Genomic DNA, 24,130 nt, shown 5'->3' on the forward strand with positions numbered 1-24,130 from the left:
CCTTACCCAGTATGTAGCCAGTCCCTTGAAGACTACTTTATAAAAGGCAGACTCTCTTTCCTCACTCACACTGGGGAAGTCATATCATGAGCAGCATTATGGAGAGGTCCATGTGAGAAGGACTGAAGCCTCCAGTCAACAGCCAAGTGAGTGAGTGTCTATCCCCCAGCTCTAGTCATCAGCAGAGTATGTAGCCTTGACCGTGCCAGAACCACCCAGCTAAGCTGCTGTTGGATTCTTGATCCTCAGACATGGGGGCATAATAAATATATGCCATGGTTTAAATCCATCACCCAAATTTTATGTATTAAAAACTTAATCCCCTAATTCGTGTTGATGGTATTTGGAGGTGGGGGCCTCTGGAAAGTAATTCGGATTATATAAGGCCATCAGGGTGGAGTCCCCCTGATGGTACTGGTGGCCTTATAAGAGGAAGAAGAGGTCAAACTCGGTGGCTCACATCTGTTAATCCTAGCACTTTGGAAGGCCGAGGCAGGCGGATCACCTGAGGTTGCCAGTTCGAGACCAGCCTGGCCAACATGGTGAAACCCCCATCTCTACTAAAAAAAAAAAGAAAAAGGCAAAGAGAGGCCTGAGCTGACATGCTCATGCCCTCTTACCATGCTATGCCCTCCACCATGTATGAGACAGGAGAAAGGTCCTCACCAGAGGCAGCCCCTCAGCCTTGCCCTTCCCACAGCCCCCAGAACTGTAAGAAATATATTTATTTTCCTTATAAATTCCCCAGTCTGTGGTATTCTGTATAGCAACAGAAAATGGACTAAGACCTTGTGTATTGTTTTAAAGTTTTAAATTTTGGGTAACGTGTTTTGCAGCAATAGATAACTAATGTACCCAGCCTGCTTCTCTCCCCTTGACTAACTTCTTCATCAGGTCTCAGCTCAGACTCTTCCTCCTCTCAGAAGCTTTGCTGACTCTGTCCAAGACACCTGATGGTTTAGCCTCCCAATACCTCCTTCTCTGGCTGCACTGCCCAGACTTTTCTTTAGGGAACCACTCTTCGTCCATCTGAGTCTGTGTGTGTAGGATGAGGGTGACTCCACCCCAGGTTTGAGGGCCTGGCTGCCAGCCTAGGCCTGGCCAATCAGCACTCTCCAAACCCCTGGAGCCACTGTTTAGGCTGTTACCTAAGCCAGACCCTTGGGGGTCAGCCCAGGAGCCTTTCAGGAGGTACGGGGGAAGTGGTAATCTTTATCTCCTGGCATTGCTGAGTGGGAAAATATCAGCCTGGAGCTACAGGCACACATTTTGCCAGCACAAGGGGAAGCCTGCCTCAAGACAAGGCCAGAGGAAAACAAAGAAGAACCTGGGCATGGGAAGAGACAGATTCCTGATGCAATTGTTGAAGTGCCTGTATCCAACTGTGCCTGAAATCCAAATCTACCTCTGGACTTTTGGACTTTAATTTTTCTTTTTTCTTTCTTTCTCCCTCCCTCCCTTTCTTCCTTCCTTCCCTCCTTCCTTCCTTCTTATCTTTTTCTTTTTTTTTTTGAGTGCCATAGACAGTGTGTGTTGCTTTTAGATGATTTCTGTCACTTTCAGCTGAAAGAATTCAGACCAATTCATCCCCACGGGTGGAATCAGGGACTCCCTCTAGACTCCCAGATCCTCTGGTACCACCCTTGTCACTGCACTTATCACAAAAAACTGCACCAGAGATACGTGACCCTTTCCCTGTCCCTGATTTTTTTGTGATGGTATCACACTTTTGCTTACCTCCTCCCTTCTTTTTTGAAATTTGAGGTATGTCAGGTTCATTTCTACATCCAGAGTATCTGCCTAAAAGAGGTATTCAGTGAATAATGGTATAATGAACAAATACAAGAAAGGATGAATGAATGAACACACGAGTGTCTTCTAGTTGGTCAAGAGACTTTAATAGAGTGAGAAAGGAGAGTTGTTTCTCCAGAGACCTACCTGCTATGAGATCTAAGTTACACTAAAGTCCTCTCTGAGCTGACAAAGGATTATTATTTTTAAATCTCTCTTCACCCAGACCACAGCTGAACCGGCCACACCCATGGGACACAAACCCATCTCCCATTACAGAAAAACAAATCTGACCCAGCCATTCTCTGCTTAAAGCAACTTTTGGTGACGTTTTGGACGGGAGTGGGTGGAAGGGAGTGAACATTTGGATTCAGAGAACATTCGGTGTTATAGAACATTCATTTGTTTATTGACTGACTCATTAGACAAGCAATGAATTAGCACCTACTATGTGTGGGCACTATACATGTTACTTCATCCTCACAGCAAGCTCTGTCTTAGGCCAATGTATTTGTTATCTGCTACTGCATAACCAATTACCCTAAACCTAGGGGCTAAAGCAACAAACATTTGTTATCACACAGGAATCCAGGTGCAACTCAGCTGGCTGCCTGTGGCTCACAGTCTCTCATGAGGTTGCAGTCAAGCTGGGGGCCAGGGCCGGGGTCATGTCAAGCCTCCACTGGAGCAGAAGGATCCATTTCCAAATTCATTCACAGGGTTGTTGTCAGGCCTTAGCTCAACCTTGTCCAGTGTGTGGTCTGCAGGCTGCCTGTGGCCCCGGATGGCTTTGAATGCATCCCAGGACAGCTTTGAATCCAGCCCAACACAAATTCTTGAACTTTCTTAAAACATTATGAGATTTTTTTGTGATTTGTTTTCCTCATCAGCTATTGTTTGTGTTACTGTTTTTTTGTTTGTTTGTTTTTTGAGATGGAGTTTTGCTCTTGTTGCCCAGGCTGGAGTGCAATGGTGCAATCTCAGCTCACTGCAACCTCCGCCTCCTGGGTTCAAGCCATTCTCCCGCCTCAGCCTCCCGAGTAGCTGGGATTACATGCACCCACCACTACACCCGGCTAATTTTTTGTATTTTTAGTAGAGACGGGGTTTCACCATGTTGGTCAGGCTGGTCTTGAAGTCCTGACCTCAGGTGTTCGGCCTTGGCCTCCCAAAGTGCTGGGATTACAGGCATGAGTCACCGCACCCAGCCCGTGTTACTGTATTTTATGTGTGGCCCAAGACAATTTTTCTTTCTATTTTATTTTATTTATTTATTTATTTTTTGAGACGGGGTCTTCCTCTGTCACCCAGGCTGGAGTGCAGTGGCTCCATCTCTGCTCACTGCAACCTCTGCTTCTCAGGTTCAAGCAATTCTCCTGCCTCAGCCTCCTGAGTAGCTGGGATTACAGGCACGCGCCACCATGCCTAGCTAATTGTTTTTGTTTTTAGTAGAGATGGGGTTTCAGTATGTTGGTCAGGCTGGTCTCAAACTCCTGACCTCGTGATCCACCTGCCTCTGCCTCCCAAAGCGCTGGGATTACAGGCGTAAGCCACCACGCCCGGCCCCTAAGACAGTTTTTCTTCTTCCAGCGTGGCCCAGGGAAGCTAAAAGAATGGACACCCCTGCCTTACTTAGAAGAATCACTTGCAAACTCACCCACAGGGGCTTTTCCTTAGGGCACAGAAGCCAGCTTATCCAGGGTGACTGATCCAAGAGATAGCAAGAGAGTGTCCAAGACAGAAGTCACCATCTCTTGATAACCTAATCTCAGAAGCAACATGCTCATCACTTCTGCCATATTTTGTGCATTAGAAATGAGTCCATAAGTCCAGCCTACACTTGAAGGGAGGAAATTACACAAGGGTATGAATACCAAGAGGTGGGTTAATTGGGACAATTTCAGAGGCTACCTGCCACAGGTAAGGTATTATTATCCTTCATTTCATACCTAGACACCCAGCTAGTTAAGCAACTGGTCCACGTCACCCAGCAGAGAGTGAGCTGAGTCCGAAGTGGTTTTCTATTTCCCCAGGCTGGCGGGGGGTGAGATGGAGGAAGGCAGGGAGAAGTTACTGGTAGGAAAAAAAAATAATGAGGATGGAGTCTCTGTTATTTATCTACTGCTGTGTAACTAATTACCCACAACTTAATGGCTTAAAGCAAACGTTTATTATCTTATAGTTTCTATGGATCAGGAATTCGGGAGCAGCTGAGCTGGGTGTTTCTCAGGGTCTCTCAAGAACCTGTGGTTAAGCTGTGGGCTGGGGATGCAGCTTTGAAGACCTGACCAGGGCTGAGCCGCTACTTCCAAGAGAGCCCACTCACATGGCTGTTGGTGGGAGGCCTCATTCCTCACCGACCAGGCCCCTTTATAATTGTGCTTGAGCCTCTTTAGGACAGGCAGTTGGCTTCCCTCAGAACGAGTGATTCAAGAGTGGCTAAGCAGAGCCTCAGTCTTTTGTGACGTAGCCACAGGAGTCATAACTGTCGTTTCTGCAATATCCTGTTGATTACACAGGATAGGTCAGCCCTATTCATTGTGGGAGGTGATTCTAGAAGGGCATGGGAATACCAGGAGATCAGGGTCACTGGAGGCTGGCTACCTACCACAGGCTTCCACAAGACTGATAATCCGAAAACTTAACTTGCATTGTTGTTCCCCTGCTCAAAGAGACCCAGAGCCTTCCCACGTACTGCAGACACAATCTGATTTTCTTAGCTTCATCTCCCACTGGCTCCTGAGTGGATGGACCATCTGGGACTGACAGCCTGGTCTGCTCACAGACCTCACCAGTCCCACAGCAGAGGCCCATGTTGATACCTCCCCTCCCATCCGCTGTTCTGTTGGTAAGGCCTGCCTCCGTGGGAAGGCCTGGCTCCCTGGGAAGCCTCTATTCAAACTTCAACGCATAGTTAGTGCATCCCCAGCACGTGCAGGGTCTGGCTGGATGCTAGGATATGATGGTGATACCACCTTGTCTCAGGGAACTTTCCTTTTTTTTTTTTAATTATACTTTAGGTTCTGGGATACATGTGCAGAACGTGCAGTTTTGTCACACAGGCATACATGTGCCATTTGTGTATGGCATCATCGTTTGTGTACCCATCAACCCGTCATCTACATTAGGTATTTCTCCTAATGCTATCCCTCCCCTAGCCCCCTACCCCTCGACAGGCCCCTCTCAGGGAACTTTCACTCAGATGGGGTAGTAGTTACTAGCGAATTAATAATAACCTAATCACACGTCATGCCCAGTTCTCCCAAGGAAACCTACAAGGTACCATGCGATTATATAATAGGGGACTGGCCTAGTCCATGAGCATTGGGGCAGTCAAGTAGCTAGCCAGGCTACATAGGTGTATCAGCATTGGGTTTAGGTGTAAGTGTCTGAAAATACAGAATAACAATAGCTTAAATAAGATAGATGTTTGTTTCTCTTGGGCAGGTGTTTGAGGACAGGTATTTTGCCACTTAGAGACAGGAACTCAGGTTTTGTTTTGTTTTTTTTGAGACAGAGTCTCGCTCTGTCGCACAGGCTTGAGTGCAGTGGTGCGATCTGGGCTCACTGCAACCTCTGCCTCCCAGGTTCAGGTGATTCTCCTGCCTCAGCCTCCTGAGTAGTTGGGATTACAGGTGCGCGGCACCACGCCCGGCTAATTTTTGTATTTTTAGTAGAGACAGGGTTTCACCACATGTTGGTCAGGCTGGTCTCGAACTCCTGACCTCAGGTGATCCGCCCGCCTCGGCCTCCCAAAGTGCTGCAATTACAGGTGTGACCCACTGTGCCCGGCAGGAACTTAGGCTCTTTTCGTCTTGTTGCCCTGCTCTGTGGTGGCCTCCACCTTATGGTCCAGGATGGTGACACCTACATTCCCGGCAGCCAGATGGAGAAAGGGACACAGAGGGTAAAGCAGACATACCAACTATCCCAGATGCCCCACAAGACACTTCCCTTTACTTCTCAATGCCATATCTAGCTACAAAGGAAGCTGGGGAAATGCAACTTTCACTGTGAGCACCCACATGCCCAGCCAAAAGTTGGGAGCTCTATCCCCACTCGAAAAGAGCAATGATAGTCAACTCTGTCTTGCACTTACTCTGTGCCAGGCATTTGCTGACCTTGGATATCATCCCAAATGCACACTTGATTCAGTAGGTCTGGCCTGGGGACAAGAGTCTGTCCTGTGATGGCCATGTGGCTGGTCTGTGGACCACAGTTTGAGAAGGGAGGATTCAAGGTCAAAGATCCATCATTGCATGTTTCCTCCCACACAGGGCCAACGAATGGCTGTTTGGAAGCAGTGGCTGCTCAAGACCCCTTAACTCTCCCTGCTGCAACTAGGTTTCCAGTTCAGGCTGAGATTTCCTTTTCTCCCCCAACACTGTCAGACCACTGACACTGAATGAATGAATGAATGAATGAATGAATGGAGTGAATGAATGAATGAATGGAGTGAATGAATGAAAAGGGAACGCAGAGGTCAGGTCCCGGCATATGCTCTAGGGGAAGGCTTTGGTTCACCACGCCACCCTACCCCAGACCCCGTGCTAGTGCTGTCCCTTCTGAATCCTCCCGGAGGAACCAGCACTGCGGTTCCCCTCTATTTACACAGGGGGAAACTGTCTATTGACTCTGCTTTTTGAACCCGAGCCCTCACCATTCTCCCCTGGGTTTTTTCAAGCCCTGTGCCACCACAACCTTGGAGAAAGGGCCAGTGACAGAACCTGGGGGAAGTTCAGGGAAGTTCAGAGTGAGCTTCCCCTACTCAGGTCTTGTGTGACCTCAACTACCATCTCCTCTAATCCAGCAGTCACGGATGCAGCTGCTCTGTATTCCTGAGGAGGAAACTGAGGCTCTAAGGAGACAATCGGCACAGTCCACGTTGCCCAAGTCACAGTGCAGGTCCCATCTGCCTCTGCCACAACCCTGCATGTTCTCGATGGACCTGGTTCAGAGCAGATGCTCTATGAATGCCCACTGGAGTGAACCACAGGGGCAGATGGAAGCAGGGACAGCCACTGCCAGCCTCAATAGTTTCAGGTGCCTGGCACTGTGCTAAGCCAGTCTCCTGTTTCTCAGCTGATCCCCAGGAAAACCCCCTCAAGTAGGTGTCATCGTCCTCTTTGTGCAGATATGCAAAAGGGGCGGGGCGGGGGGGCGCTCTGAGAAGCCCAGTGGCTTTCCCAGAGAGGCACGGCAGGGGCAGAGGTGAGTCCACCTTAACAGCCTAGGATGGCCGACCTCTTCCCTTCCCCCACAGTATTAGGCCCTCACTCAGAGCTAGACGCTGTGCACGGCCAAAGTCTGTATCACCCCCCCGCCCCCAACTCAATCACAGTTCAGTGAAACTGTTAACAAATGTAAAAAACTGGGCTCGGAGAAGCAGAGAATTTGTCCGAGGTCATCCAAAGAGATGGAGAAGGAAATCTAAGTGGGAGGCTTGAAGGAATGAGTACTGGAGTCTTTGGGGTGCTCCCTTCCCTTCCGACAGCCTCGACTCTCCGCCCCTTCCCTGCCTGCCCGCGGGCCCCTTTAACCGGGTGGCGGAAGGGGCGGCCGGGCGGGCGGCGCCCAATGGGCTGCGCGGAGCGTCACTTCCCGGCAGCGGGAGGCGAGTGGCGAGTGGCGAGTGTCAGGGGGGCGGCCGGCGGGGGCGGGGCGGCCGGAGGAGGCGTTGGCAGCGGGCTCGGACCCACGCGGCGCCGCGGCCCGCCTGGCCTGCAGCGCTCCCACCCCCGGCGGCGGCACGATGCCCTTTGACTTCAGGAGGTGAGTGTGGCGACCCCGGCCAGTCGGGAGTTCCCTCAGCGGGCAGAGGGAGCGCCCCGGCACGCCGCGGACCCCTCCCGCCCTGCATGCAAAAGCGGCTCCCCGCCCTGTGCATGCCTCCGCAGGCCCCTAGGGACCCCAGGCGAGCCCCCCCTGCCGCACACGAAGCCAGCCAGAGCCGCGGAGGCCCCCTCGTGCAGCGGGAGACAAATCCACCCACCTTCCCTCCGCCGAGCCCCCTCCCCAGCCTGCCCGGATACCTTGAATTCCCCTCCCCCACACTAGGAAACATTTCCTCCCTCCTCCCAGATGGGAACAGCCCTTAACACCCCAGCATCCCTCTCCTCCCTCTACTGAGCCTCCTTGGTGGACCCCACCCCAGCTGACAGGTGGGGCAGGGCACCTGGAATGAGTCCGGAGGGGCCTGGGGCCCCATGCAGTCTGCCGGCAGCTGGAGGGTTTTAAGTTTCTGTAGCCTGAGGCTCCCCCAGGCCGGACAGATCAGGAGGCCTGCCCCCGCCCCTCCCTCCCTCAGCCCCAGCCCTGTCCGCTGGGTATGGGGGCACCATGGGAAGGGGAGGAGGCGCCTTGGGCAGGACTCTGCAGAAGGGCCACCGGGGTCTGGCCTTGGCTTTCTGCAGTCACCACAATGAGTCCTTTGTGGGGTCCAGCTGCCTCATGGTCTAGGTTGCATGGGGCATTCTGGAAGCCTGCGGGGGAAGAGATCTCCACCAGAGGTTCCCTTGAGGTGTGGAGCCCCAGGGGATGTCCTGGCCTGAGGCAGCCACACATGGTGTCTGGCTGGGAAAAGAGCAGGGCTTTAATGCAGGGAGGAGCTGGATTAGAATCCTGGCTCTGCCCTTTCTACTGAACAGCTCGGTATATTCTAGAAGTTAGGGGCAAAGGCTCTGGGTTCAGAACTCCCTGTCGCTGCTCGGCTGACTGACCTCAGCAAGTCTCCGAGCGCTCTCAGTTTCACCACCTGCAAATCGGGGCTAAAAATAAGGTCTCCGCTTGTGACGACTGAGTGCGTGAAACACCCTTAGCAGAGTCTGGCATGATTTAGAGCTCAGAAATAGGGCATTAGTGGATGGGGGGTGTTCTCCAGGAGGGGTTTTCCACATCTACAAAATAGTGATTCAGATGCCTGTGCCACAGGAGGTATTTCTTCCTCTCTTCTTACATGTGAAGGCAGTGTAAAGTGACAGTCTACCCAGAGAGAAAGGCCCTTAGCCTGCCATGACCCCCATAGCATGGGATATATTGGGTGGGGTTTAGGCCCAAAGAGGACACTGGCCTTGGACCTCTTGATTGGTTGACATGGTTTTCCAGCCTGTCCGGGTCCCTGATACCAGCTAGCAAATGTTTGCCGGCTTCTTGCCCCTGCCGGGCAGCCCTGAGGCTAGCAGACCTAGGCAGTTTTGAACAAGGAGAGCCTCTCTGATGGAATTCAAGGTCAGTCCTAATAGCATCAGTTAGGTCTGGGCCATAAGAGCTGTGGTCGGCACATCAATTTCTGGTTCCACAAAGCCTCCCCTTACCCAGGCCAACCATAGGGATTTGTGCCACCGCCGCCCCCCGCCCCTGTGTGATTCAGTAGGTTCCGGTGATTTTGAGCTTGCTGGGGAAATTGCTGTTTTTGATCTTTTAATCCTTTCTCCCTGCACCTCACCCTTCCGTCTTACCAAGGAGGAAATGAGGCTCCAGGGATGAGGGACTTATCTTGGACTTTATGGGTGCTAAATGGGAAGGGTAGATAGACTTAGGTCTCAGGTCACACATGGCTCCCAACCTTGTGCTCCTTGAATTGGTGGCTTGTGGGGGCAGGTAAGGGAAGTAAGGAAAATGGGTAAGGCCAGCTCTAGCCTTTGGCCTTGGAAGGGCCCTGTGTCAGGCATTGATATTTAAAGAGAGAAATGCTCAGCTCTGAGAAGCTGGCTAGTCTGGGGCTCCCTTGGTATACTTCAGGTCCCTGAGCGCCCAGGTGCCAGGGGGCGCAGCTTAACTAGGAAATACTCTCAGGGCTTGGGCTCACTGTGGAATGGTGAGAATGGATTCAGTGCTTCACATTTGCACCTTGGAGGATGAGCCATGTGTGCCCAGCAAACCTGCACTCTTTAAGCTCTGTGAACTTCAAGGCTCCAGGACCTGGGTTCTACCGAGGGTTCGACCATCCCCATGCGCCTTCCTCCGCTTCAGTGTGCATTCATCAAGCATTCATCAAGTGTCCAGTCCATGCTCAGCCCTCTGCCACAGGCCCCACCGTGAGGAGGTGGGTGGCATGTGGTCCGGCTCTCTTTGCATTCCAAGAGAAGGGAGGAGGGCTTATGGGGTCCCAGGAGTGGGGGTGTGCGTGAACTGGCACTCAAGGAGCATCTACCACTGTATACACACTTTGGGGTGCAGACATCGATTCCCTTGTCACCTGAGAGAGGGAGTTTTAATCTTCATTTTAAATCAAAGGAGAGGGGAGCTCCACTGAGTAGAAGCCGTTTGCTCTGGCCATGCAGTGCATGAGCTGGTGGATCTGGGATTTGAACTTGGGGCTGTTAGCTCCAAAGCCTTAGATCTGGGAGAAAAGGGAGAGATCGGAGGGGCCCACCATCCTGTCAGCTCTTTTAAGAATTGTGGGGAGTGGAGAGGGGTATACCATGATTAGACCTCCTCCCCCAGTTCAAGGCCAGGGAGAAAACCAGCCTTCCTGCTCGTGTTCCTCTTCTTAAAATCAGAAGCAGGAAAAATAGTGCACTCTTGCCCTTCCCTACGGATACTTCTGATTTTCTTACTGCCTGTAGAGCCTGGTGCAACTGAGTTCTGTGTTTTCCTGTCTGTGAAATGGGAATGAGGAGAGTACTCACCGAAGTAGAACGGTTGAGGGATGAGGCAGTGCGGAAAGCATTTAGACACAGAGTAAGCGCCCCATCCATTTTGGCCGCCATATTTATTTGTGTCATTTTATTTAAGCACCCGTCATCTTCTAACACATTATATAATTCACTTAATTATCATGCTGCTTCTCTCTCCCTCCCATTAGTACATGAGCTCCTGAGGGCAAGAAGTTTTTATCTGGCTTCTTCAAGGTTGCATCTCCAGCACCTAGAACTGTGCTTGAGCCAAACTCGATCCTTGGAGATGCCTCTTGAAATCTGTCAAGGAAGCCATAGACATGACGTGACTTGATATGCCAGCTTCAGTGGGCAGACTTTCAGCCATTAGTGGAGAAATCTCCCCTCTCCACCCTTGAATCTGCCATTCCTAGGTTGTTTTTGGGGTTAAGGAAGGAGGCAGAACGCAGGGGAGGGAGGCTGAGCTTTCAATGATTTATTGTGTTTGCTTTGCTCTTGTTAAATTGTTTCACTAATGGCTGGATGTTGCAGTTGTGGAACTGGCCTTGTGACCCACATCCGTGTGTGTTGTTTCGAGTTCCGGCTGGCCTGGGGCCAGTAGCACCTGCTGCCTTCTGCACACCAGCCCAGGGTGGGTGAGGAGGGAAGATAACAGCATCCGGAAGCCCTGTGCCCAGGCCCAGTGGTGCCTGAGCACTGCCTTCCGGGAGGTGCAGGTGGCTGCTGTCCCACAGTGACAGCCCCCATGTTGAAACCCCAAGGCCTGGGAGGTGCCGCTGCACTGGCACTGACCAGATGTGCTCTGGGACCATTGACTTCCCCTCTCGGAGCCTCCATTTCTTCATTTTAAGGAGGGGATGTAAACTTCGCTGCCTCACCTGGTAGAGTAGATGTAGGGGCAAGTGTGATCAATGCACACTTGCAGGATCAATGTGCAATGCAACTTGCAATGCAGGATCAGGCCCATAATTTGTGGGGCCCAGTGCAAAATGAAAATGTGGAGTCCCTTGTTGAAAAAGTATTAAGAATTTCAGGACGGCAGCAGCAGCGCATTCAGCCAAGCATGGACCCCTCTGAGTGTGTGACCCTGTGTGCCTGCACAGGTCATGCGGCCCTGATGGGGCTGGCCCTGCTGCAGGGCCTTGGTTTGGCCTCTACCATTTTTCACTCTGGCCTTCTGAGTGGTCTTTCCCCCTCCAGGATACCCCAGACCTCCTCAGGACTCCCTAGTGAGCGTTCCAAAGTTGATCTGATATTTTCATGTCGTGATTTCAACCTTCAAATGGGTCTCATTGCTCTAAGGATCCAGTGTGAATTCCTTTTTTAAAAAAAATTATATAGAGATGGGGTCTCGCTATGTTGGCCAGGTTGTTCTTGAACTCCTGGCCTCAAGTAATCCTCCTTCCTTGGCCTCCCAAAGTGCTAAGATCACAGGCATGAGCCACTGCGCCTGGCCCAGTCTTAATTCCTTAGGCCCCAACAGGGAATGGGACCCTGGTAGCCCCATCAGTTCCTACACCAAGCTAAGCCCCAGCCACCACAGGAACCTCTGAGCACAGAGTTAACATTCAGCAGAGAGTAGCTAACATGAATGCCTGTATTTCCACCCTGCTGTTTCTTCCAGAAAGAATTCCAAGGAAGCTGACAAGAACATATACTTTACAGCAAGTTTTAAAAAATATAAAATGAGCACTGTGGCTCATGCCTGTAATCCCAGCACTTTGGGAGGCCGAGGTGGGCGGATTACCTGAGGTCAGGAGTTTGAGACCAGCCTGGCCAACATGGTAAAACCCCGTCTCTAATAAAAATACAAAAATTAGCCAGGCTTGATGGTACATACCTGTAATCCCAGCTACTCGGGAGGCCGGGAGGCTGAGGCAGGAGAATTGCTTGAGCCCGGGAGACGGAGGTTGCAGTGAACTGAGATCTTGCCACTGTACTCCAGCCTGGCCAACAGAGCGAGACTCTGTCTCAAAAAAAAAAAAAAAAAAGTGTATATATATGGGCCAGGTGTGGTAGCTCACACCTGTAATCCCAGCACTTTGGGAGGCCGAAGTGGGAGGATTGCTTGAGGACTGCAGGAGTTCAAGACCAAGCTGGTCAACATAGCAAGACCCCATCTCTATGGGGGAAAAAAATGGCCAGGTGTGGTGATGTGCGCCTGTGGTCCCAGCTTCTTGGGAGGCTGAGGTGGAAGGATCTCTTGAGCCCAGGAGGTGGAGGCTTCAGTGAGCCATGTTCATGCCATTGCATTCCACACTGGGTAACAGAGCAAGACCCTATCTCAAAACACACACATACACACACACACACACACACACATACACACACACACACACACATACACACACATACACATACACATATAGGCTTAAAAATCAGGGCAAAAAGAAAATAAAAATTAGACCAGAGAGAAAATTATGTGAAAAGGCCAGTATTTCGGGTTTATTGAACATTTGCTAGTGCCAGGCACTGCTGTAAGGATCTTACTATGTCAGCCCCTTTAATTCTCCACAGTCCTACAAGGGAGATGCTGTTGTTACCCCACTTTACAGATGAGCCAGCGGAGGTGCCACAGAGTTCGGAAACACGGTCGTTCCCATTCCTGGAGCTGGGATTGGAACACTGCCGTTTGGCGCCAGCGCTCCACTGTGTCCTGTAGGCTCATCTCTAAAGCTTTCTCTTTTCCATTCACTAAATTCAGAGAGAACTGAGAACTCTTCTAATTGGATTCATTGGATTTCTCTTCACTAATCCTCACCCAACAGCGCTCATTAAGAAGCTTAAAGCCATCAACTTTTTTCCCCCTAGCTTCATGTAGCCTGATACCTGATTCTGAAATGGTCTTCAAAGACCCTCACTCCAGCTAATGGCATCACCCTCGAGGGGCTCAGTTTTCCCACGCTGACCAGTGGGGGTTTTCCAGCTTAGAGCATCATGTTTACCTGCTCGCGGGGACATGGAATGAGATGGAATGTCCTCTCCTCCCAAGGCAGTTTGGATTCCTGACTGTGGTGCTGTAGTAGCAGGAGACAGGGCTTTAGCCAGCTGTGTCCTGGTTAAGTTACATTCCCCATCTGGTAATCCTTTCGTATTTCATTTGGAGTTACTCCTAGCCAGTTTTCATCAGGCGTGGGAGAGACAGGCAGGGTGTGAAGAGGGCATTTGGGGTGAGGCTTACCCGGTACATCTAAATCAGTGAGCCTCAACCCTGGCTGTATATTAAAGTCTCTCATGTGATTCTAATGCACAGCCAAGATGGAGGAGAAGTGCTCTGAATTGGGAGAAGCAACAGCAAGCAGGGCTGAGAGCAGCAGGAGAGCCAGGTCGGGTGGCGGTGGAGAGCCTTGCCTCGGGAGGCTGGGGCGTGGAGTTCCTGTCCCACCCATCACTCCTGCATGACCTTCGGCAAATCTGTTACCCCACCAGTGAAGTGGACAGTAAGGGGCCGTAACTTTCTACTAATAACCTTGCTCTTCAAAGTGCAGTCCCAGATGCCAGCTTCAGCAGCACCTTGGAGCTTGTTGGAAGTGGAGAATCTCAGTGCCCACCTGGAATCTGAATTTGTATTTTAACAGAATCCCCAGGTGATTCATGTATTCATTAAAATGTATAAAGCCCTGGTCTGTATGATTGATTTGACTCAGTGTCCTCCAGTCTGTGTCCCTCCATGCCGCACCGGCTGCCTCACTGAGGGCCCTGAAGAGTCCGGCACTGAGCGAACCAGAGTTATTTGGTTCAGCCCAGCATTTGCCACATGTATAGTCTCAGACGCCCTGTTGTTTATGGAGCAGCTAGTACCATTTCTCAAAACACAGTTTGGGAAACACAGCCCTAATTGATCCTTTAAGGAAGTGGCAATTAGCCTAATTGTCTGTTGTCAGCTTTAACTTTTAGGTCTATTAACTTAATTACATTGATTGTATATGTGGGAAAAGTACAGGACAGGAAAAAAACCTCCAACGCTGGCTGTATTTGTTTAAAAAAAACTTGACCCACGGGAGAGGCAGGGTGAACTCAGGGTTCTCCATACAGCCAAGAGCCAGGGGACATGTGGGGTCCTTTACAGATACCTCTTCTCCCTCGGAGTGGGCATGATCCTTCCTGTTTTATGTCCAGGGAAACCGACCCTCAGAAATGCTGGGTCACAGCTGGTGCATCTGACAGCGTAATCCTCATGCCCTTGACAATTAGCCTTCCTCCTGGCACCTGCCAGGCAGCACAGCTACACAGGAAGGAAGATCCGCTTGAAATGGACAAACCATTCTGTTTCTCCAAAAGGTGGAAACCCTATTCGAGATTAGAGGCCTGGCTGTAATTACAGTTAGTATAGTCAGAGGACCCGGATGTCCCTGATGTACTGGGGACTGGCATTGTGATAGCCCCTCCATACATTAGCTTTCCTTTCTCAGATTCTGGTCTGGGTCTTGAATATCTTTGGAGGAGAAGAAGTGATGCTCATCTTATTAGCAATACCTCACGGCCCTTCAGCTTGTAATGTCTTGAGCACTGGGCTAGGCATGTCATTGGACTTATAAAATCACACTGGCCTTACAGACAGATACAATGATTCATGATTTATTTTCTTTGTTTTATTTTTAAAGTTAGCATATGATAAAATTAATGTGTGTTTGTGCACTCTTCTATGAAAGTTAAGGCTTGTTTATCATGTAATCACCACCATCCAGATACAGGACAGCTCCATCTCTATCACCCCTCACATCTCATGCTGTCACTTTATAGTCATACCATTAATTTGGTTATTTTTTGTGTGGTAAGAAAACCTAACATCAGAGCACCCTCTTTTTTGAGACGGAGATTCATTCTTGTTGCTCAGGCTGGAGTGCAATGGCGCAATCTCGGCTCACTGCAACCTCCACTTCCCAGGTTCAAGCAATTCTGCCTCAGCCTCCCAAGTAGCTGGGATTACAGGCATGCACCATGAAGCCCAGCTAATTTTGTATTTTTAGTGAAGATGGGGTTTCACCATATTTGCCTATTTTAGATACTTCATGTAAGTGGAATCATGCAGTCTTCATTCTGTGTCTGCCTTATTTCACATAACATAATGTCCACCAGGTTCATCAATGGTGTCACAAATGACAGAATTTCCTTTTTTAAGGCTGAGTAATATTTCAAGGTGTATATATACCAATATTTACCCATTAATAGACATTTAGGTTGTTTCCACATCTTGGCAGTTATGAATAATGCTGCAGTGAGCATGGGAGTGCAGATGTCTCTGAGATCCTGATTTCAATTCTTTTGGATAAATACCCCAAAGTGGGACTGCTGGATCCTATGGTAGCTCTATTTTTAATTTGTTGAGAAATCTTCCTCCTGTTTTCCATAGTGGCTGCACTATCTTTCCTTCCCACCAACGGTGTACAAGCATTCCCTCTCCCCACATCTTGCCAACATGTCTTTTGTTTTTCTGGTAATAGCCATCCTAACAGGTATGAGGTGCTATTTCATTGTGATTTTTATTTGCATTTCCCTGATGAATAGAGATTTTGAGCATCTTTTCAAGATCTTGGCCATTTGTATGTCTTGTTTGGAGAAATATCCATTCACATTTTTTGTGCTTTTTAAAATTGGAGGGTTTTTGGCCAGGCATGGTGACTCACACCTGTAATCCCAGCACTTTGGGAGGCCAAGGTGGGTGGATCACCTGAGGTCAGGAGTTCGAGACCAACCTGGCCAACATAGAGAAACCCCATCTCTACTAAAAATACAAAAATTAGCTGCGCATGGTGGTATGCGCCTGTAGTCCCAGCTAGTTGGGAGGCTGAGGCAGGAGAATTGCTTGAACCTCCGGGAGGCGGAGGTTGCAGTGAGCCGAGATTGCACCACTGCACTCCAGCCTGGGTGACAGAGTGAAACTCCGTCTCAAAAATTAAATAAAATAAAATAGGAGTTTATTTTTGCCACTGAGTTTAAGGAGTTGCTTATATATTCTGGATATTAGCCCCTTATCAGGTGTATGGTTTGCAAATGTTTTCTTCCATTCTGTAGTTGCGTTTTCACTCTGTTAATGTTTTCTTTATTCAGTTTTAAAATGGTAAGCCAAGGCACAGAGCTGGAATGGGAATAGCCCAGGACACAGCTGGTGAGGTGCGGAGCTGGGGTCCCAGAGCCTGGCACCTCACATGGTGCTATCCTGCTTTGCTGATTTTTCTTGCTGATTTTTCTTATTCTTCACTACATCTTCTCTCCCCTCCCACTTTCACACCAACATATAGAATTACCTAAAGTATCCTTTAAGAACTTTGGGAAACCCTGGTGATATTTGGCGTGTTTTGATGTCTTGCTGGGTCCAAGAGTATGTTCATGGTGTGCAGAAAGAGTCTCCAAGTCTTCAGGGGAAAGTGGTATGTAGCGGTCCAACCCTGGCCACCCTTTCTGAATGGTCTTCGCCCTTGCAAACCCCTCTGGGGACTGACCACAGGTCCCCTGGGGAACGCTGTGAAGTGCCCTTGGAACTGACCCTCACATTGCACTCATTCGGCAGAACTCTCTGGATTGAAATCCCTTCCTCAGTGTTTACCAGCTGTGGGGCCCAGGACAAGACACTTTGCCTCTGCAAGCCTCAGTTTTCCTCATCTGCAAATTGAGGTGCTCATACTTTCTTTGCGGGGATTTTGTGAGGGTGAGATGAGCTCATGTGGAATGTGAGACAAGTGTACCTGGAGGCGGGAGGACATTTCCCTCTCCTCTGCCTTTCCTGGCGGCATAGTCCTGTGCACCTCGCCGAGCCGTGATAGATGGCAGTGTTGGGTCTTCTGGTAGGTGGACGTGGTAAAACCAGGGCCTCCGGGGTTTGCAGGGCACAGATACAATCACGTGGGAACACCTGAGATGGTCAGACCCAGAGTTAGACCCCTCTCCCTTTGCGGTACCCACACAGCCATAGATGTCAAACACCAGTCTGTGGTAAGGGAGAAAGTGGCCAGAGGGCCACACACGCAGGCGCCCCTACCTATCAGCAAGTACCTCGGTCGGTGATTGGGCAAGATGTGGGCCGTGGCCACCTGGAGCACGAGGCCCTGTGGGGAAGGGACAGCTGACAGGCAGCTCTGTTGCTTACTGCCTACAGATGCCCTGATTTTTCAAGAGACAATGAAAATCTGATAAATTGCGTGAAAATGGTTGGCCACTGATCTCAATTTTATTTCTGTTAAACACCAAACAAATCCTTCTGAGGGCTGACGATAGCCTATGACAGGCAGGGTGCCGCCTCTGTGTCGCACATGGCAGTGTGACCAGGACAAGCTCGGGGTGGGCAGGACCTTGGGCTCCTGGGAGGTGGCCTGGTGGGCATGGACTTGAGGCTGGAGGCTGAGGAGTGAGGGACCGACAAGTCAATTTCTTTGGGCACAGGCAGCCTCGGGGCCCCATCCCATGCTAAGCCCCCTCCCACCCGGGGCCTGGCCTGGCCCTAGGACCTTGATTCCTTCAGGTGTCAGCTGGGGCTCCCCTCCTCTGATGGTGTGGGAATGGCACCACCGGCCCCTGCCATTGGACCTGCTGTCCTCTTTGGTGATCCTAGAGCTGGCCCAGGTCCCTTTGGAGTGACACACCCTTTCTGCAGATCCTTCAATACCTTCGTCCCCGGGGTGTCTTTCAGGTGACTTCCCAGGGCTATGCTGTGACAACAGTAGTGCCCACAATAGTCACTGCTTATCAAGTGCTAGACTAAAGGCTTTTCTTGGATTCCTTCAGTCCATCCTCAAGTCAGGTAGGAGCCATTTCCCATTCCCATCTTCTTGAGGAGGACGCAGGGGTATAGAGGGGGGACAGGACTTGGCCGAGGTCACACAAACAGCAGGTGATGCAGCTAAGACCCAAGTGCCTGTCTCTATGCCAAAGCTGGCTTTCTTAGCCAGTATCGTGCCCCAGGAGGGGAGTGTTGTTACCTTGATTTTCTTGCAGCCCCTCCGTGGATACCCCCCATCTACTCAGCTGTGTTTACAGTCTGTTGCCTTGGGGGCAACAGACTGTGGAAGTGGAAGCCTTGGGAGGCCCTGGTTGCTGGAGAGGAGGCTGGGCCTGGTGACGATTTCCTACCACCTTGTGCATCTGTGGGCGAGAGATTATGCTGAGCCCCTGCTGGGGGAGCCAGGAAGGCGTGCAGCACTTCCTGTGGACAGCGGGCAGGGCTGGTCCTCTTGCCGGAGGATGCTCTGGCCAGTCCCCAGGGCCCCTGTCCACAGACCAGGAGCAGCTGGGCCATAGAGTCATCTGTTGGTTGAACACATTGATTGAGGGCCTGTGTGCCAGGTATCATTCTAGAAGCTGGGGACATAGTGCTGAGCCAAACAGACAACCCCTGCGCTGCAACTCATGATTTAAAATTCATGTTTTAATTCTGGTATTTTGCTTCTCTCTCTCTTTTAACTAAATACACTTTTTATTTTGGAATAGCTGAGATTTACAGAAAAGCTGCAAAGCTAGTACAGACACCCTACATCCATTCCGTGAGGGTCCCCACCTTCCATTACCACATTCTCACCACTAAGAAGCTGACCTTTGCTCATGAATATTCTCTAAACTCTGGGCTTTATTTGGATTTTACCCATTTTCCACTGATGTCCTCATGGCACCCCAGGATCCCATCGAAGGTCCCACATTTGCATTCAGAGCCCGTGTGTCCCCAGGCTCCTCTGGGTGGGGGCAGTTTCTCGGTCGGTCCCTGTTTTCTATGACCTCGGCAGCCTTGAGGAAGACAGGCCAGGCATCCTGTAGAATGTCCCCGGCCTGGGTTTGTCTGATGTTTCTTCCTAAGTGGACAGGGTTATGGTTTTGGGGAAGCATCCCCAGAGGTGAAGCACCCTTCTCAGCACATCCCATGGGGGTCCATGGCATCCATTTGACCTCTCTGGCGATGTCAGCCTTCAGTACCTGGTTAAGTCCTCATTTGGGTTGGTGGTCTTTCTACCCCTCCCCCAATCCCCTGCACCCATCTTTCCTGTAAAGTGACCCTCCTGGAGGGAAGTGGACTGACTCCCAGCATCTAGAATCCCTTGTGTGATGCTACGTGACTTAACAGCGCCTCTTTCTGCGCTGTCTGTGCAGGATGCCCAGCACTGGGCACTTTGAGTCACTTCTGAGCCCAGCAGCGTAAGATGGGGCAGGAGAAGGAGCTTGTAAGAACCCATTGTCCTCCCTGGCCTGCCCCTTGTGCCAGGCTGATGTCAGGTGGTTTATGGTTATGATCTCATTTCACCATCATTACACACCTGCATGGTAGGAGGAACTGTCTTGGCTCTGAGTTGGGAGACAGCAGAGCTAGGATTGCAGCTGATCTGGGTCCCCACTCCACAGTCTTTGGATTATGCCCTGTGCCCTTTGTAAGAAGAGCCAATAAGAAGGGCTATAGGAACCATGTCATAAGAGTAACCTTCAAAGGAATAGGAAGGTTTCTCCTGGCGCAGGGAAGTGTTTTAAGAGGTGAGCATGAGACTTGACCCAGAGTCTTTTAGGCCCCTTACAGTAGACAGTGGTGGGCCTGTCTGGAGCTCATTGCTGTGGATTCAGGATATGACTCTTGACTGCCGTGAGGACTAAATAAGTTTGCCTCTGTAAAGCCCTTAGAACTCTGCCTGGCATCTGTTAGGTGCTTGATATCTATTCGTTACAGAAAAAAGCACCAGGATATCCAGGCTGTCAGAGAAGATTTATGGATGGGCAGGAAGTTGGACTAGAGATGCCTCCTTCGTGTTAGCCTAAGTCAGCTAATTCCTATAAACAACCTGCAGATCTCAGTGTTGTAATGCAGCACACGTTTGTTTTTTGTTCAGTGTAACTTATGCTGGGACTTGATGACTGCTCATGAAGTCCCAGCAGACGATGGGGTGCTCCGCTCCCCCTGGGTACTCAGAGGCCTTGACTCCTTGCATCTTCTGGCTCTGTCCTCCTCTGGGGTGTGCTGGATCCTCTCCTTGGCCTGGCAGTGGTGGGGAGAGAAAGGAGGATGGGGACAATTGGGTGGCAGGTCAAGATGTGGGGCCATCACTTCTGCTCACACTCCTTTGTCCAGAACTCAGAGACCTGGTCACACCTAACTGCAGGAGAGGTCAGCAAATACAGTCTAGCAGTGTGCCCAGAGGAAGAGGAAAGAAAGGGCTTTCATGAGCATGTTAATAAGCATGTCTCTACCATGGCAACTGAAATCAGTGGTTTTTACCCTTCCACTGTTCTGCTACTATCATCATAATTTTTGGCAGATTCCTAAACAGCATGTGATATATATATATAGATATATATATAGATATAGATATATATATTGTTGTTGTTGAGAGGGAGTCTTGCTCTGTCGCCAGATCTCGGCTCACTGCAACCTCTGCCTCCCGGGTTCAAGTGATTCTTCTGCCTCAGCCTCCCAAGTTAGCTGGGACTACAGGTACGCGCCACCACACCCAGCTAATTTTTGTATTTTTAGTAGAGACGGGGTTTCGCCACGTTGACCAGGATGGTCTCAATCCGTTGACCTCGTGGTCCACCCGCCTTGGCCTCCCAAAGTGCTGGGATTACAGGCATGTGCCACCACGCCCGGCCACATGTGTTATTTACTTAATGTTTTTTCTTTGAATTAATCAGGTTTTGAACTTAACACTTTTATTGATGAAAGGTGACCTTATAACATCTTTGAAAATGGAAAAGCAATAGCTCCTGCTGTAAATTGATACAGATAATTGCAATGTGTTTGGTTCTCACTAGCATCTGGTGCCTGGTGAAGTTGCTGGGTTTGTTAAAAAAGAGATATTAGCAAGTGCTAGAGAGAGGAGATGCTGAAGACATGGTAGTACCACCCTGAGACTTTCTCGTTGATATTCTGAGCATACTCAAAAGAGAGCTGAACAGGGAATAACTTTTTTCATGGTGGGGTCTGATGTCATTTAACCACCAGGGAAGTAGGGTTCATTCCTTTTTTCCCTCCATCAAAAATTTGTTGGAGGGATTCTGGGGAAAACAAGACAGACACTGTTTCCACCTTCATGATGATTCCAGGCTATTGGGGAAGATGGGCAGAGCAGCAGGGAACAAATCATTGCACAAGTGGTTATTTTCCATTGTGATGAGTGCTGAGAAGGAAGGCAAAGTAGATGGGGTGATAGAGAGTTTGTAGAGAAGGAGCTCACTGGATTAGCTTCGCTAACTAGTACTCTTCCTCAAAAAAGATCTTCCCGGACTGCCTCTTCAACCTAACTTGGGTCACCTGCCACCCCTTTTCTGGCCGCACCTTTTTATGACACCTAGACAGGTCCTTCAGATCCCTTGGCACAATTAGCACAGTTGCAGTGATTTGTTTGTGCAGTTTGTCATCTTCTGTCTGTCTTCCTTGATGGAGTCTAAGTCCTCGAGAGCAGAGGCCATATCTATGTGTTCATCACTGGATCCTGGTGCTGAGCCAGGGTCTGCACACTGTGGGTGGTCAGTAAATATTGACTGAATGAAGGAAGCAGAGAGACAGGGAGGAAGGGTCCAGCTGAGACCCTCCTGCAGTGTGGCAGAGGGGTTCACCTCCGCAAGAATGGAGGACTTCGTTGCTATATCCCTTTGTGTTTGGAAAATGTTTCTAGTTTTCTCCTAAGTGCATCTCAAAGAATTTATTTTGACCGAGTCCTGAGGAATTGGGAAGTCAGACATTACTGAGGCCCTGCCTGAAGGAGGGGTGGGTGGCCCACTACCTATCCTGATGGGAGGCCACCACGTGCCAGCTCCCCTTGCTTGAAGCCATGTTAGTCCCCAGAACAGGAGTAAGGCAGCCGGGAGAAGACACCTGACATTCCACCTTCACTCCTGCCTGGGCATTAGGATTCATTGTAATTATTCCCATTTTGAGGAAATGGAGACCGAGAGAAGTTAAAGACCTGGCTCAGGGTCATACCTCTGGCAAAGTAACAAACCCAAGCCCTAGCTCTACTTTCCGACCCCCAGAAAGTAATGCTTTCAGTTAGATCACCTAACCCTGGAAATCTTAGTTGCCTGTTTTTGAGTTGAGCAACTGTGCTCTCTCTAGCAAACTGGCCAGTTTCGCTAATCACCTGGGGCCCTGTGCGGATCCGGGAGAGTCAGATTCAGGTGGCCTGGGAATCTGCATTTTCACCAGTGTCTTCAGTGATTCTTAGGGTCAGGCAAGCTGGAGAGACCCTGAATAAGGGTTCCCCCATTATGTTCCCAGCGTAACTCTGGAACTGGGTACCACAAATCTTTGTTAACCTAGTAATGACCATCACAAAAGCGAGTGATGGGACTAAGACTTCAGAAAGCCCTTGAAGATGTGTGTGCTCTAGGGATCATTGTTTTCTCTGCAGATGAGGAAGCTGAGGCTTTGGGGGGTTGAGAGATGGGGGTCACACCTGCAGGATTGCAGCTCTTCTGAATTTGAATCCCATACGTTTTCCAGTTGATGGCAGGAGTCATATGTGCCTTGGTGAATGTTAGGTCCTCACATACCCCCAATGACAGCAGCTGTGGGTCTCCTCTCTGTCCTGGTGCATAGCACAAGACCTCACCCACGCTGTCTGCACTCAACTTGTTTCTGGAAGGCAGGGAGGAAGGAAGCTGTCAGTGCTAGACATTTGCAGGGGAACAGGGGTGGGTAGGTGGTGATAGTAGAAGTAAAAACATTCACTGAGCATCTCTGGGGTATCAGGAGCAGTGCTACAAACTATAAATATCATCTTCTTCTGTTCTTACCCATCAAGTTGGGGCTTTTATTTGCCTCATTTTACAGGTGAGAGAACCGAGGTGGTGTGATCTGATCTAGTGTTGGGTGTGTCAACGTCGTGTGCTGATTAGAATTAGTAAACACGGAAGCTGGAAGGGTCCCAGGATGGGTTCAGTGTCGCCCTGATGTACCCAACAAGCCAGGTGGCAGGAGCTGGTTCCACCCTTCGGGCCTGCCTGACTTTCCCCAATTCGGCTTCCGTTGGCCAAGCTGCAAAACTGGGTCACACTTGAAGCCAGGTGATTGGTCAGAGCTGAGTTAACCCTGAGTCAAAGGAGGGCATGAGAAGGTTCGCCTACCCGCCCCCTCCCTGCCCCACCCCACCCCACCCCACCCTGGGCCAGGCCCCTCACAGTGGAGCCACACAGGCACGTCATCCTGCTTGGGCCTCCGCCTGCCCCACACTCACCAGAGCATGACAAGTCAGCCACCCGGGAGTTGGCTGTTCTAGAGGCACTGTTCCATGCTGCCAGGCAGACCTGGGACAGCTGGGCTGAGGGCTCGGGGGAGTAGAGGGAGGTGGGTACAGTGTAGTGCGGAGAGGCCTAGGGCTTTGGAGTCTGGTGGACCTGGGTGCTGATCCTAGTGCTCCCACCCACTCGCTGTGTGTCCTTGGGCAGCTCACTTCACCTCTCTGAGTCTGTTTTCTGCTACAAATGGGGATATAACCCTGACACCAAGCAGCTGCTGTGTAGAGTTAACAAGAGCCTCATATAGCCCTAGGTCTTATTTCAGTGTCGAACCCCTCTTTTCTTCCTGCATTTATGAAACTTCCTGACACATTTGGTCTTCTAAAGCGGAGGTTGCAAACTGGTGGCATCAGAGGTTGAGTTTTGCCCACAAATGTGATTATTTGGCCCTCACATTTTTAAAAAATTGAATTTTATGTCAGCATTTTTGAATGAAAATATTTCGCATAAAAATTTGGATTTCCAGCCGGGCACGGTGGCTCACACTTGTAATCCCAGCACTTTGGGAGGCTGAGGTG

The 24,130-nt window shown here is 50.2% G+C and overlaps 1 protein-coding gene across 2 annotated transcripts in view; it reads left to right on the forward strand.

Annotated features, from left to right (window-relative positions):
* The first annotated feature begins 7,386 nt into the window (after positions 1-7,386).
* The window catches only part of ERGIC1 (endoplasmic reticulum-golgi intermediate compartment 1), a 117,987-nt gene continuing 101,243 nt past the window's right edge, over positions 7,387-24,130 (forward strand). Inside the window, exon 1 of one of the 2 annotated variants that reach the window (XM_019027663.4) lies at positions 7,387-7,563. In XM_019027663.4, coding sequence (XP_018883208.1) covers positions 7,544-7,563 — 20 coding nt within the window. In that variant the 5' untranslated portion in view covers positions 7,387-7,543. The remainder of the gene's footprint in view (positions 7,564-24,130) is intronic. The other variant, XM_055387375.2, reaches the window with a different exon arrangement.

Source organism: Gorilla gorilla, chromosome 4 (assembly GCF_029281585.2).
Source record: "Gorilla gorilla gorilla isolate KB3781 chromosome 4, NHGRI_mGorGor1-v2.1_pri, whole genome shotgun sequence".
Taxonomy (NCBI): Eukaryota; Metazoa; Chordata; class Mammalia; order Primates; family Hominidae; genus Gorilla; species Gorilla gorilla.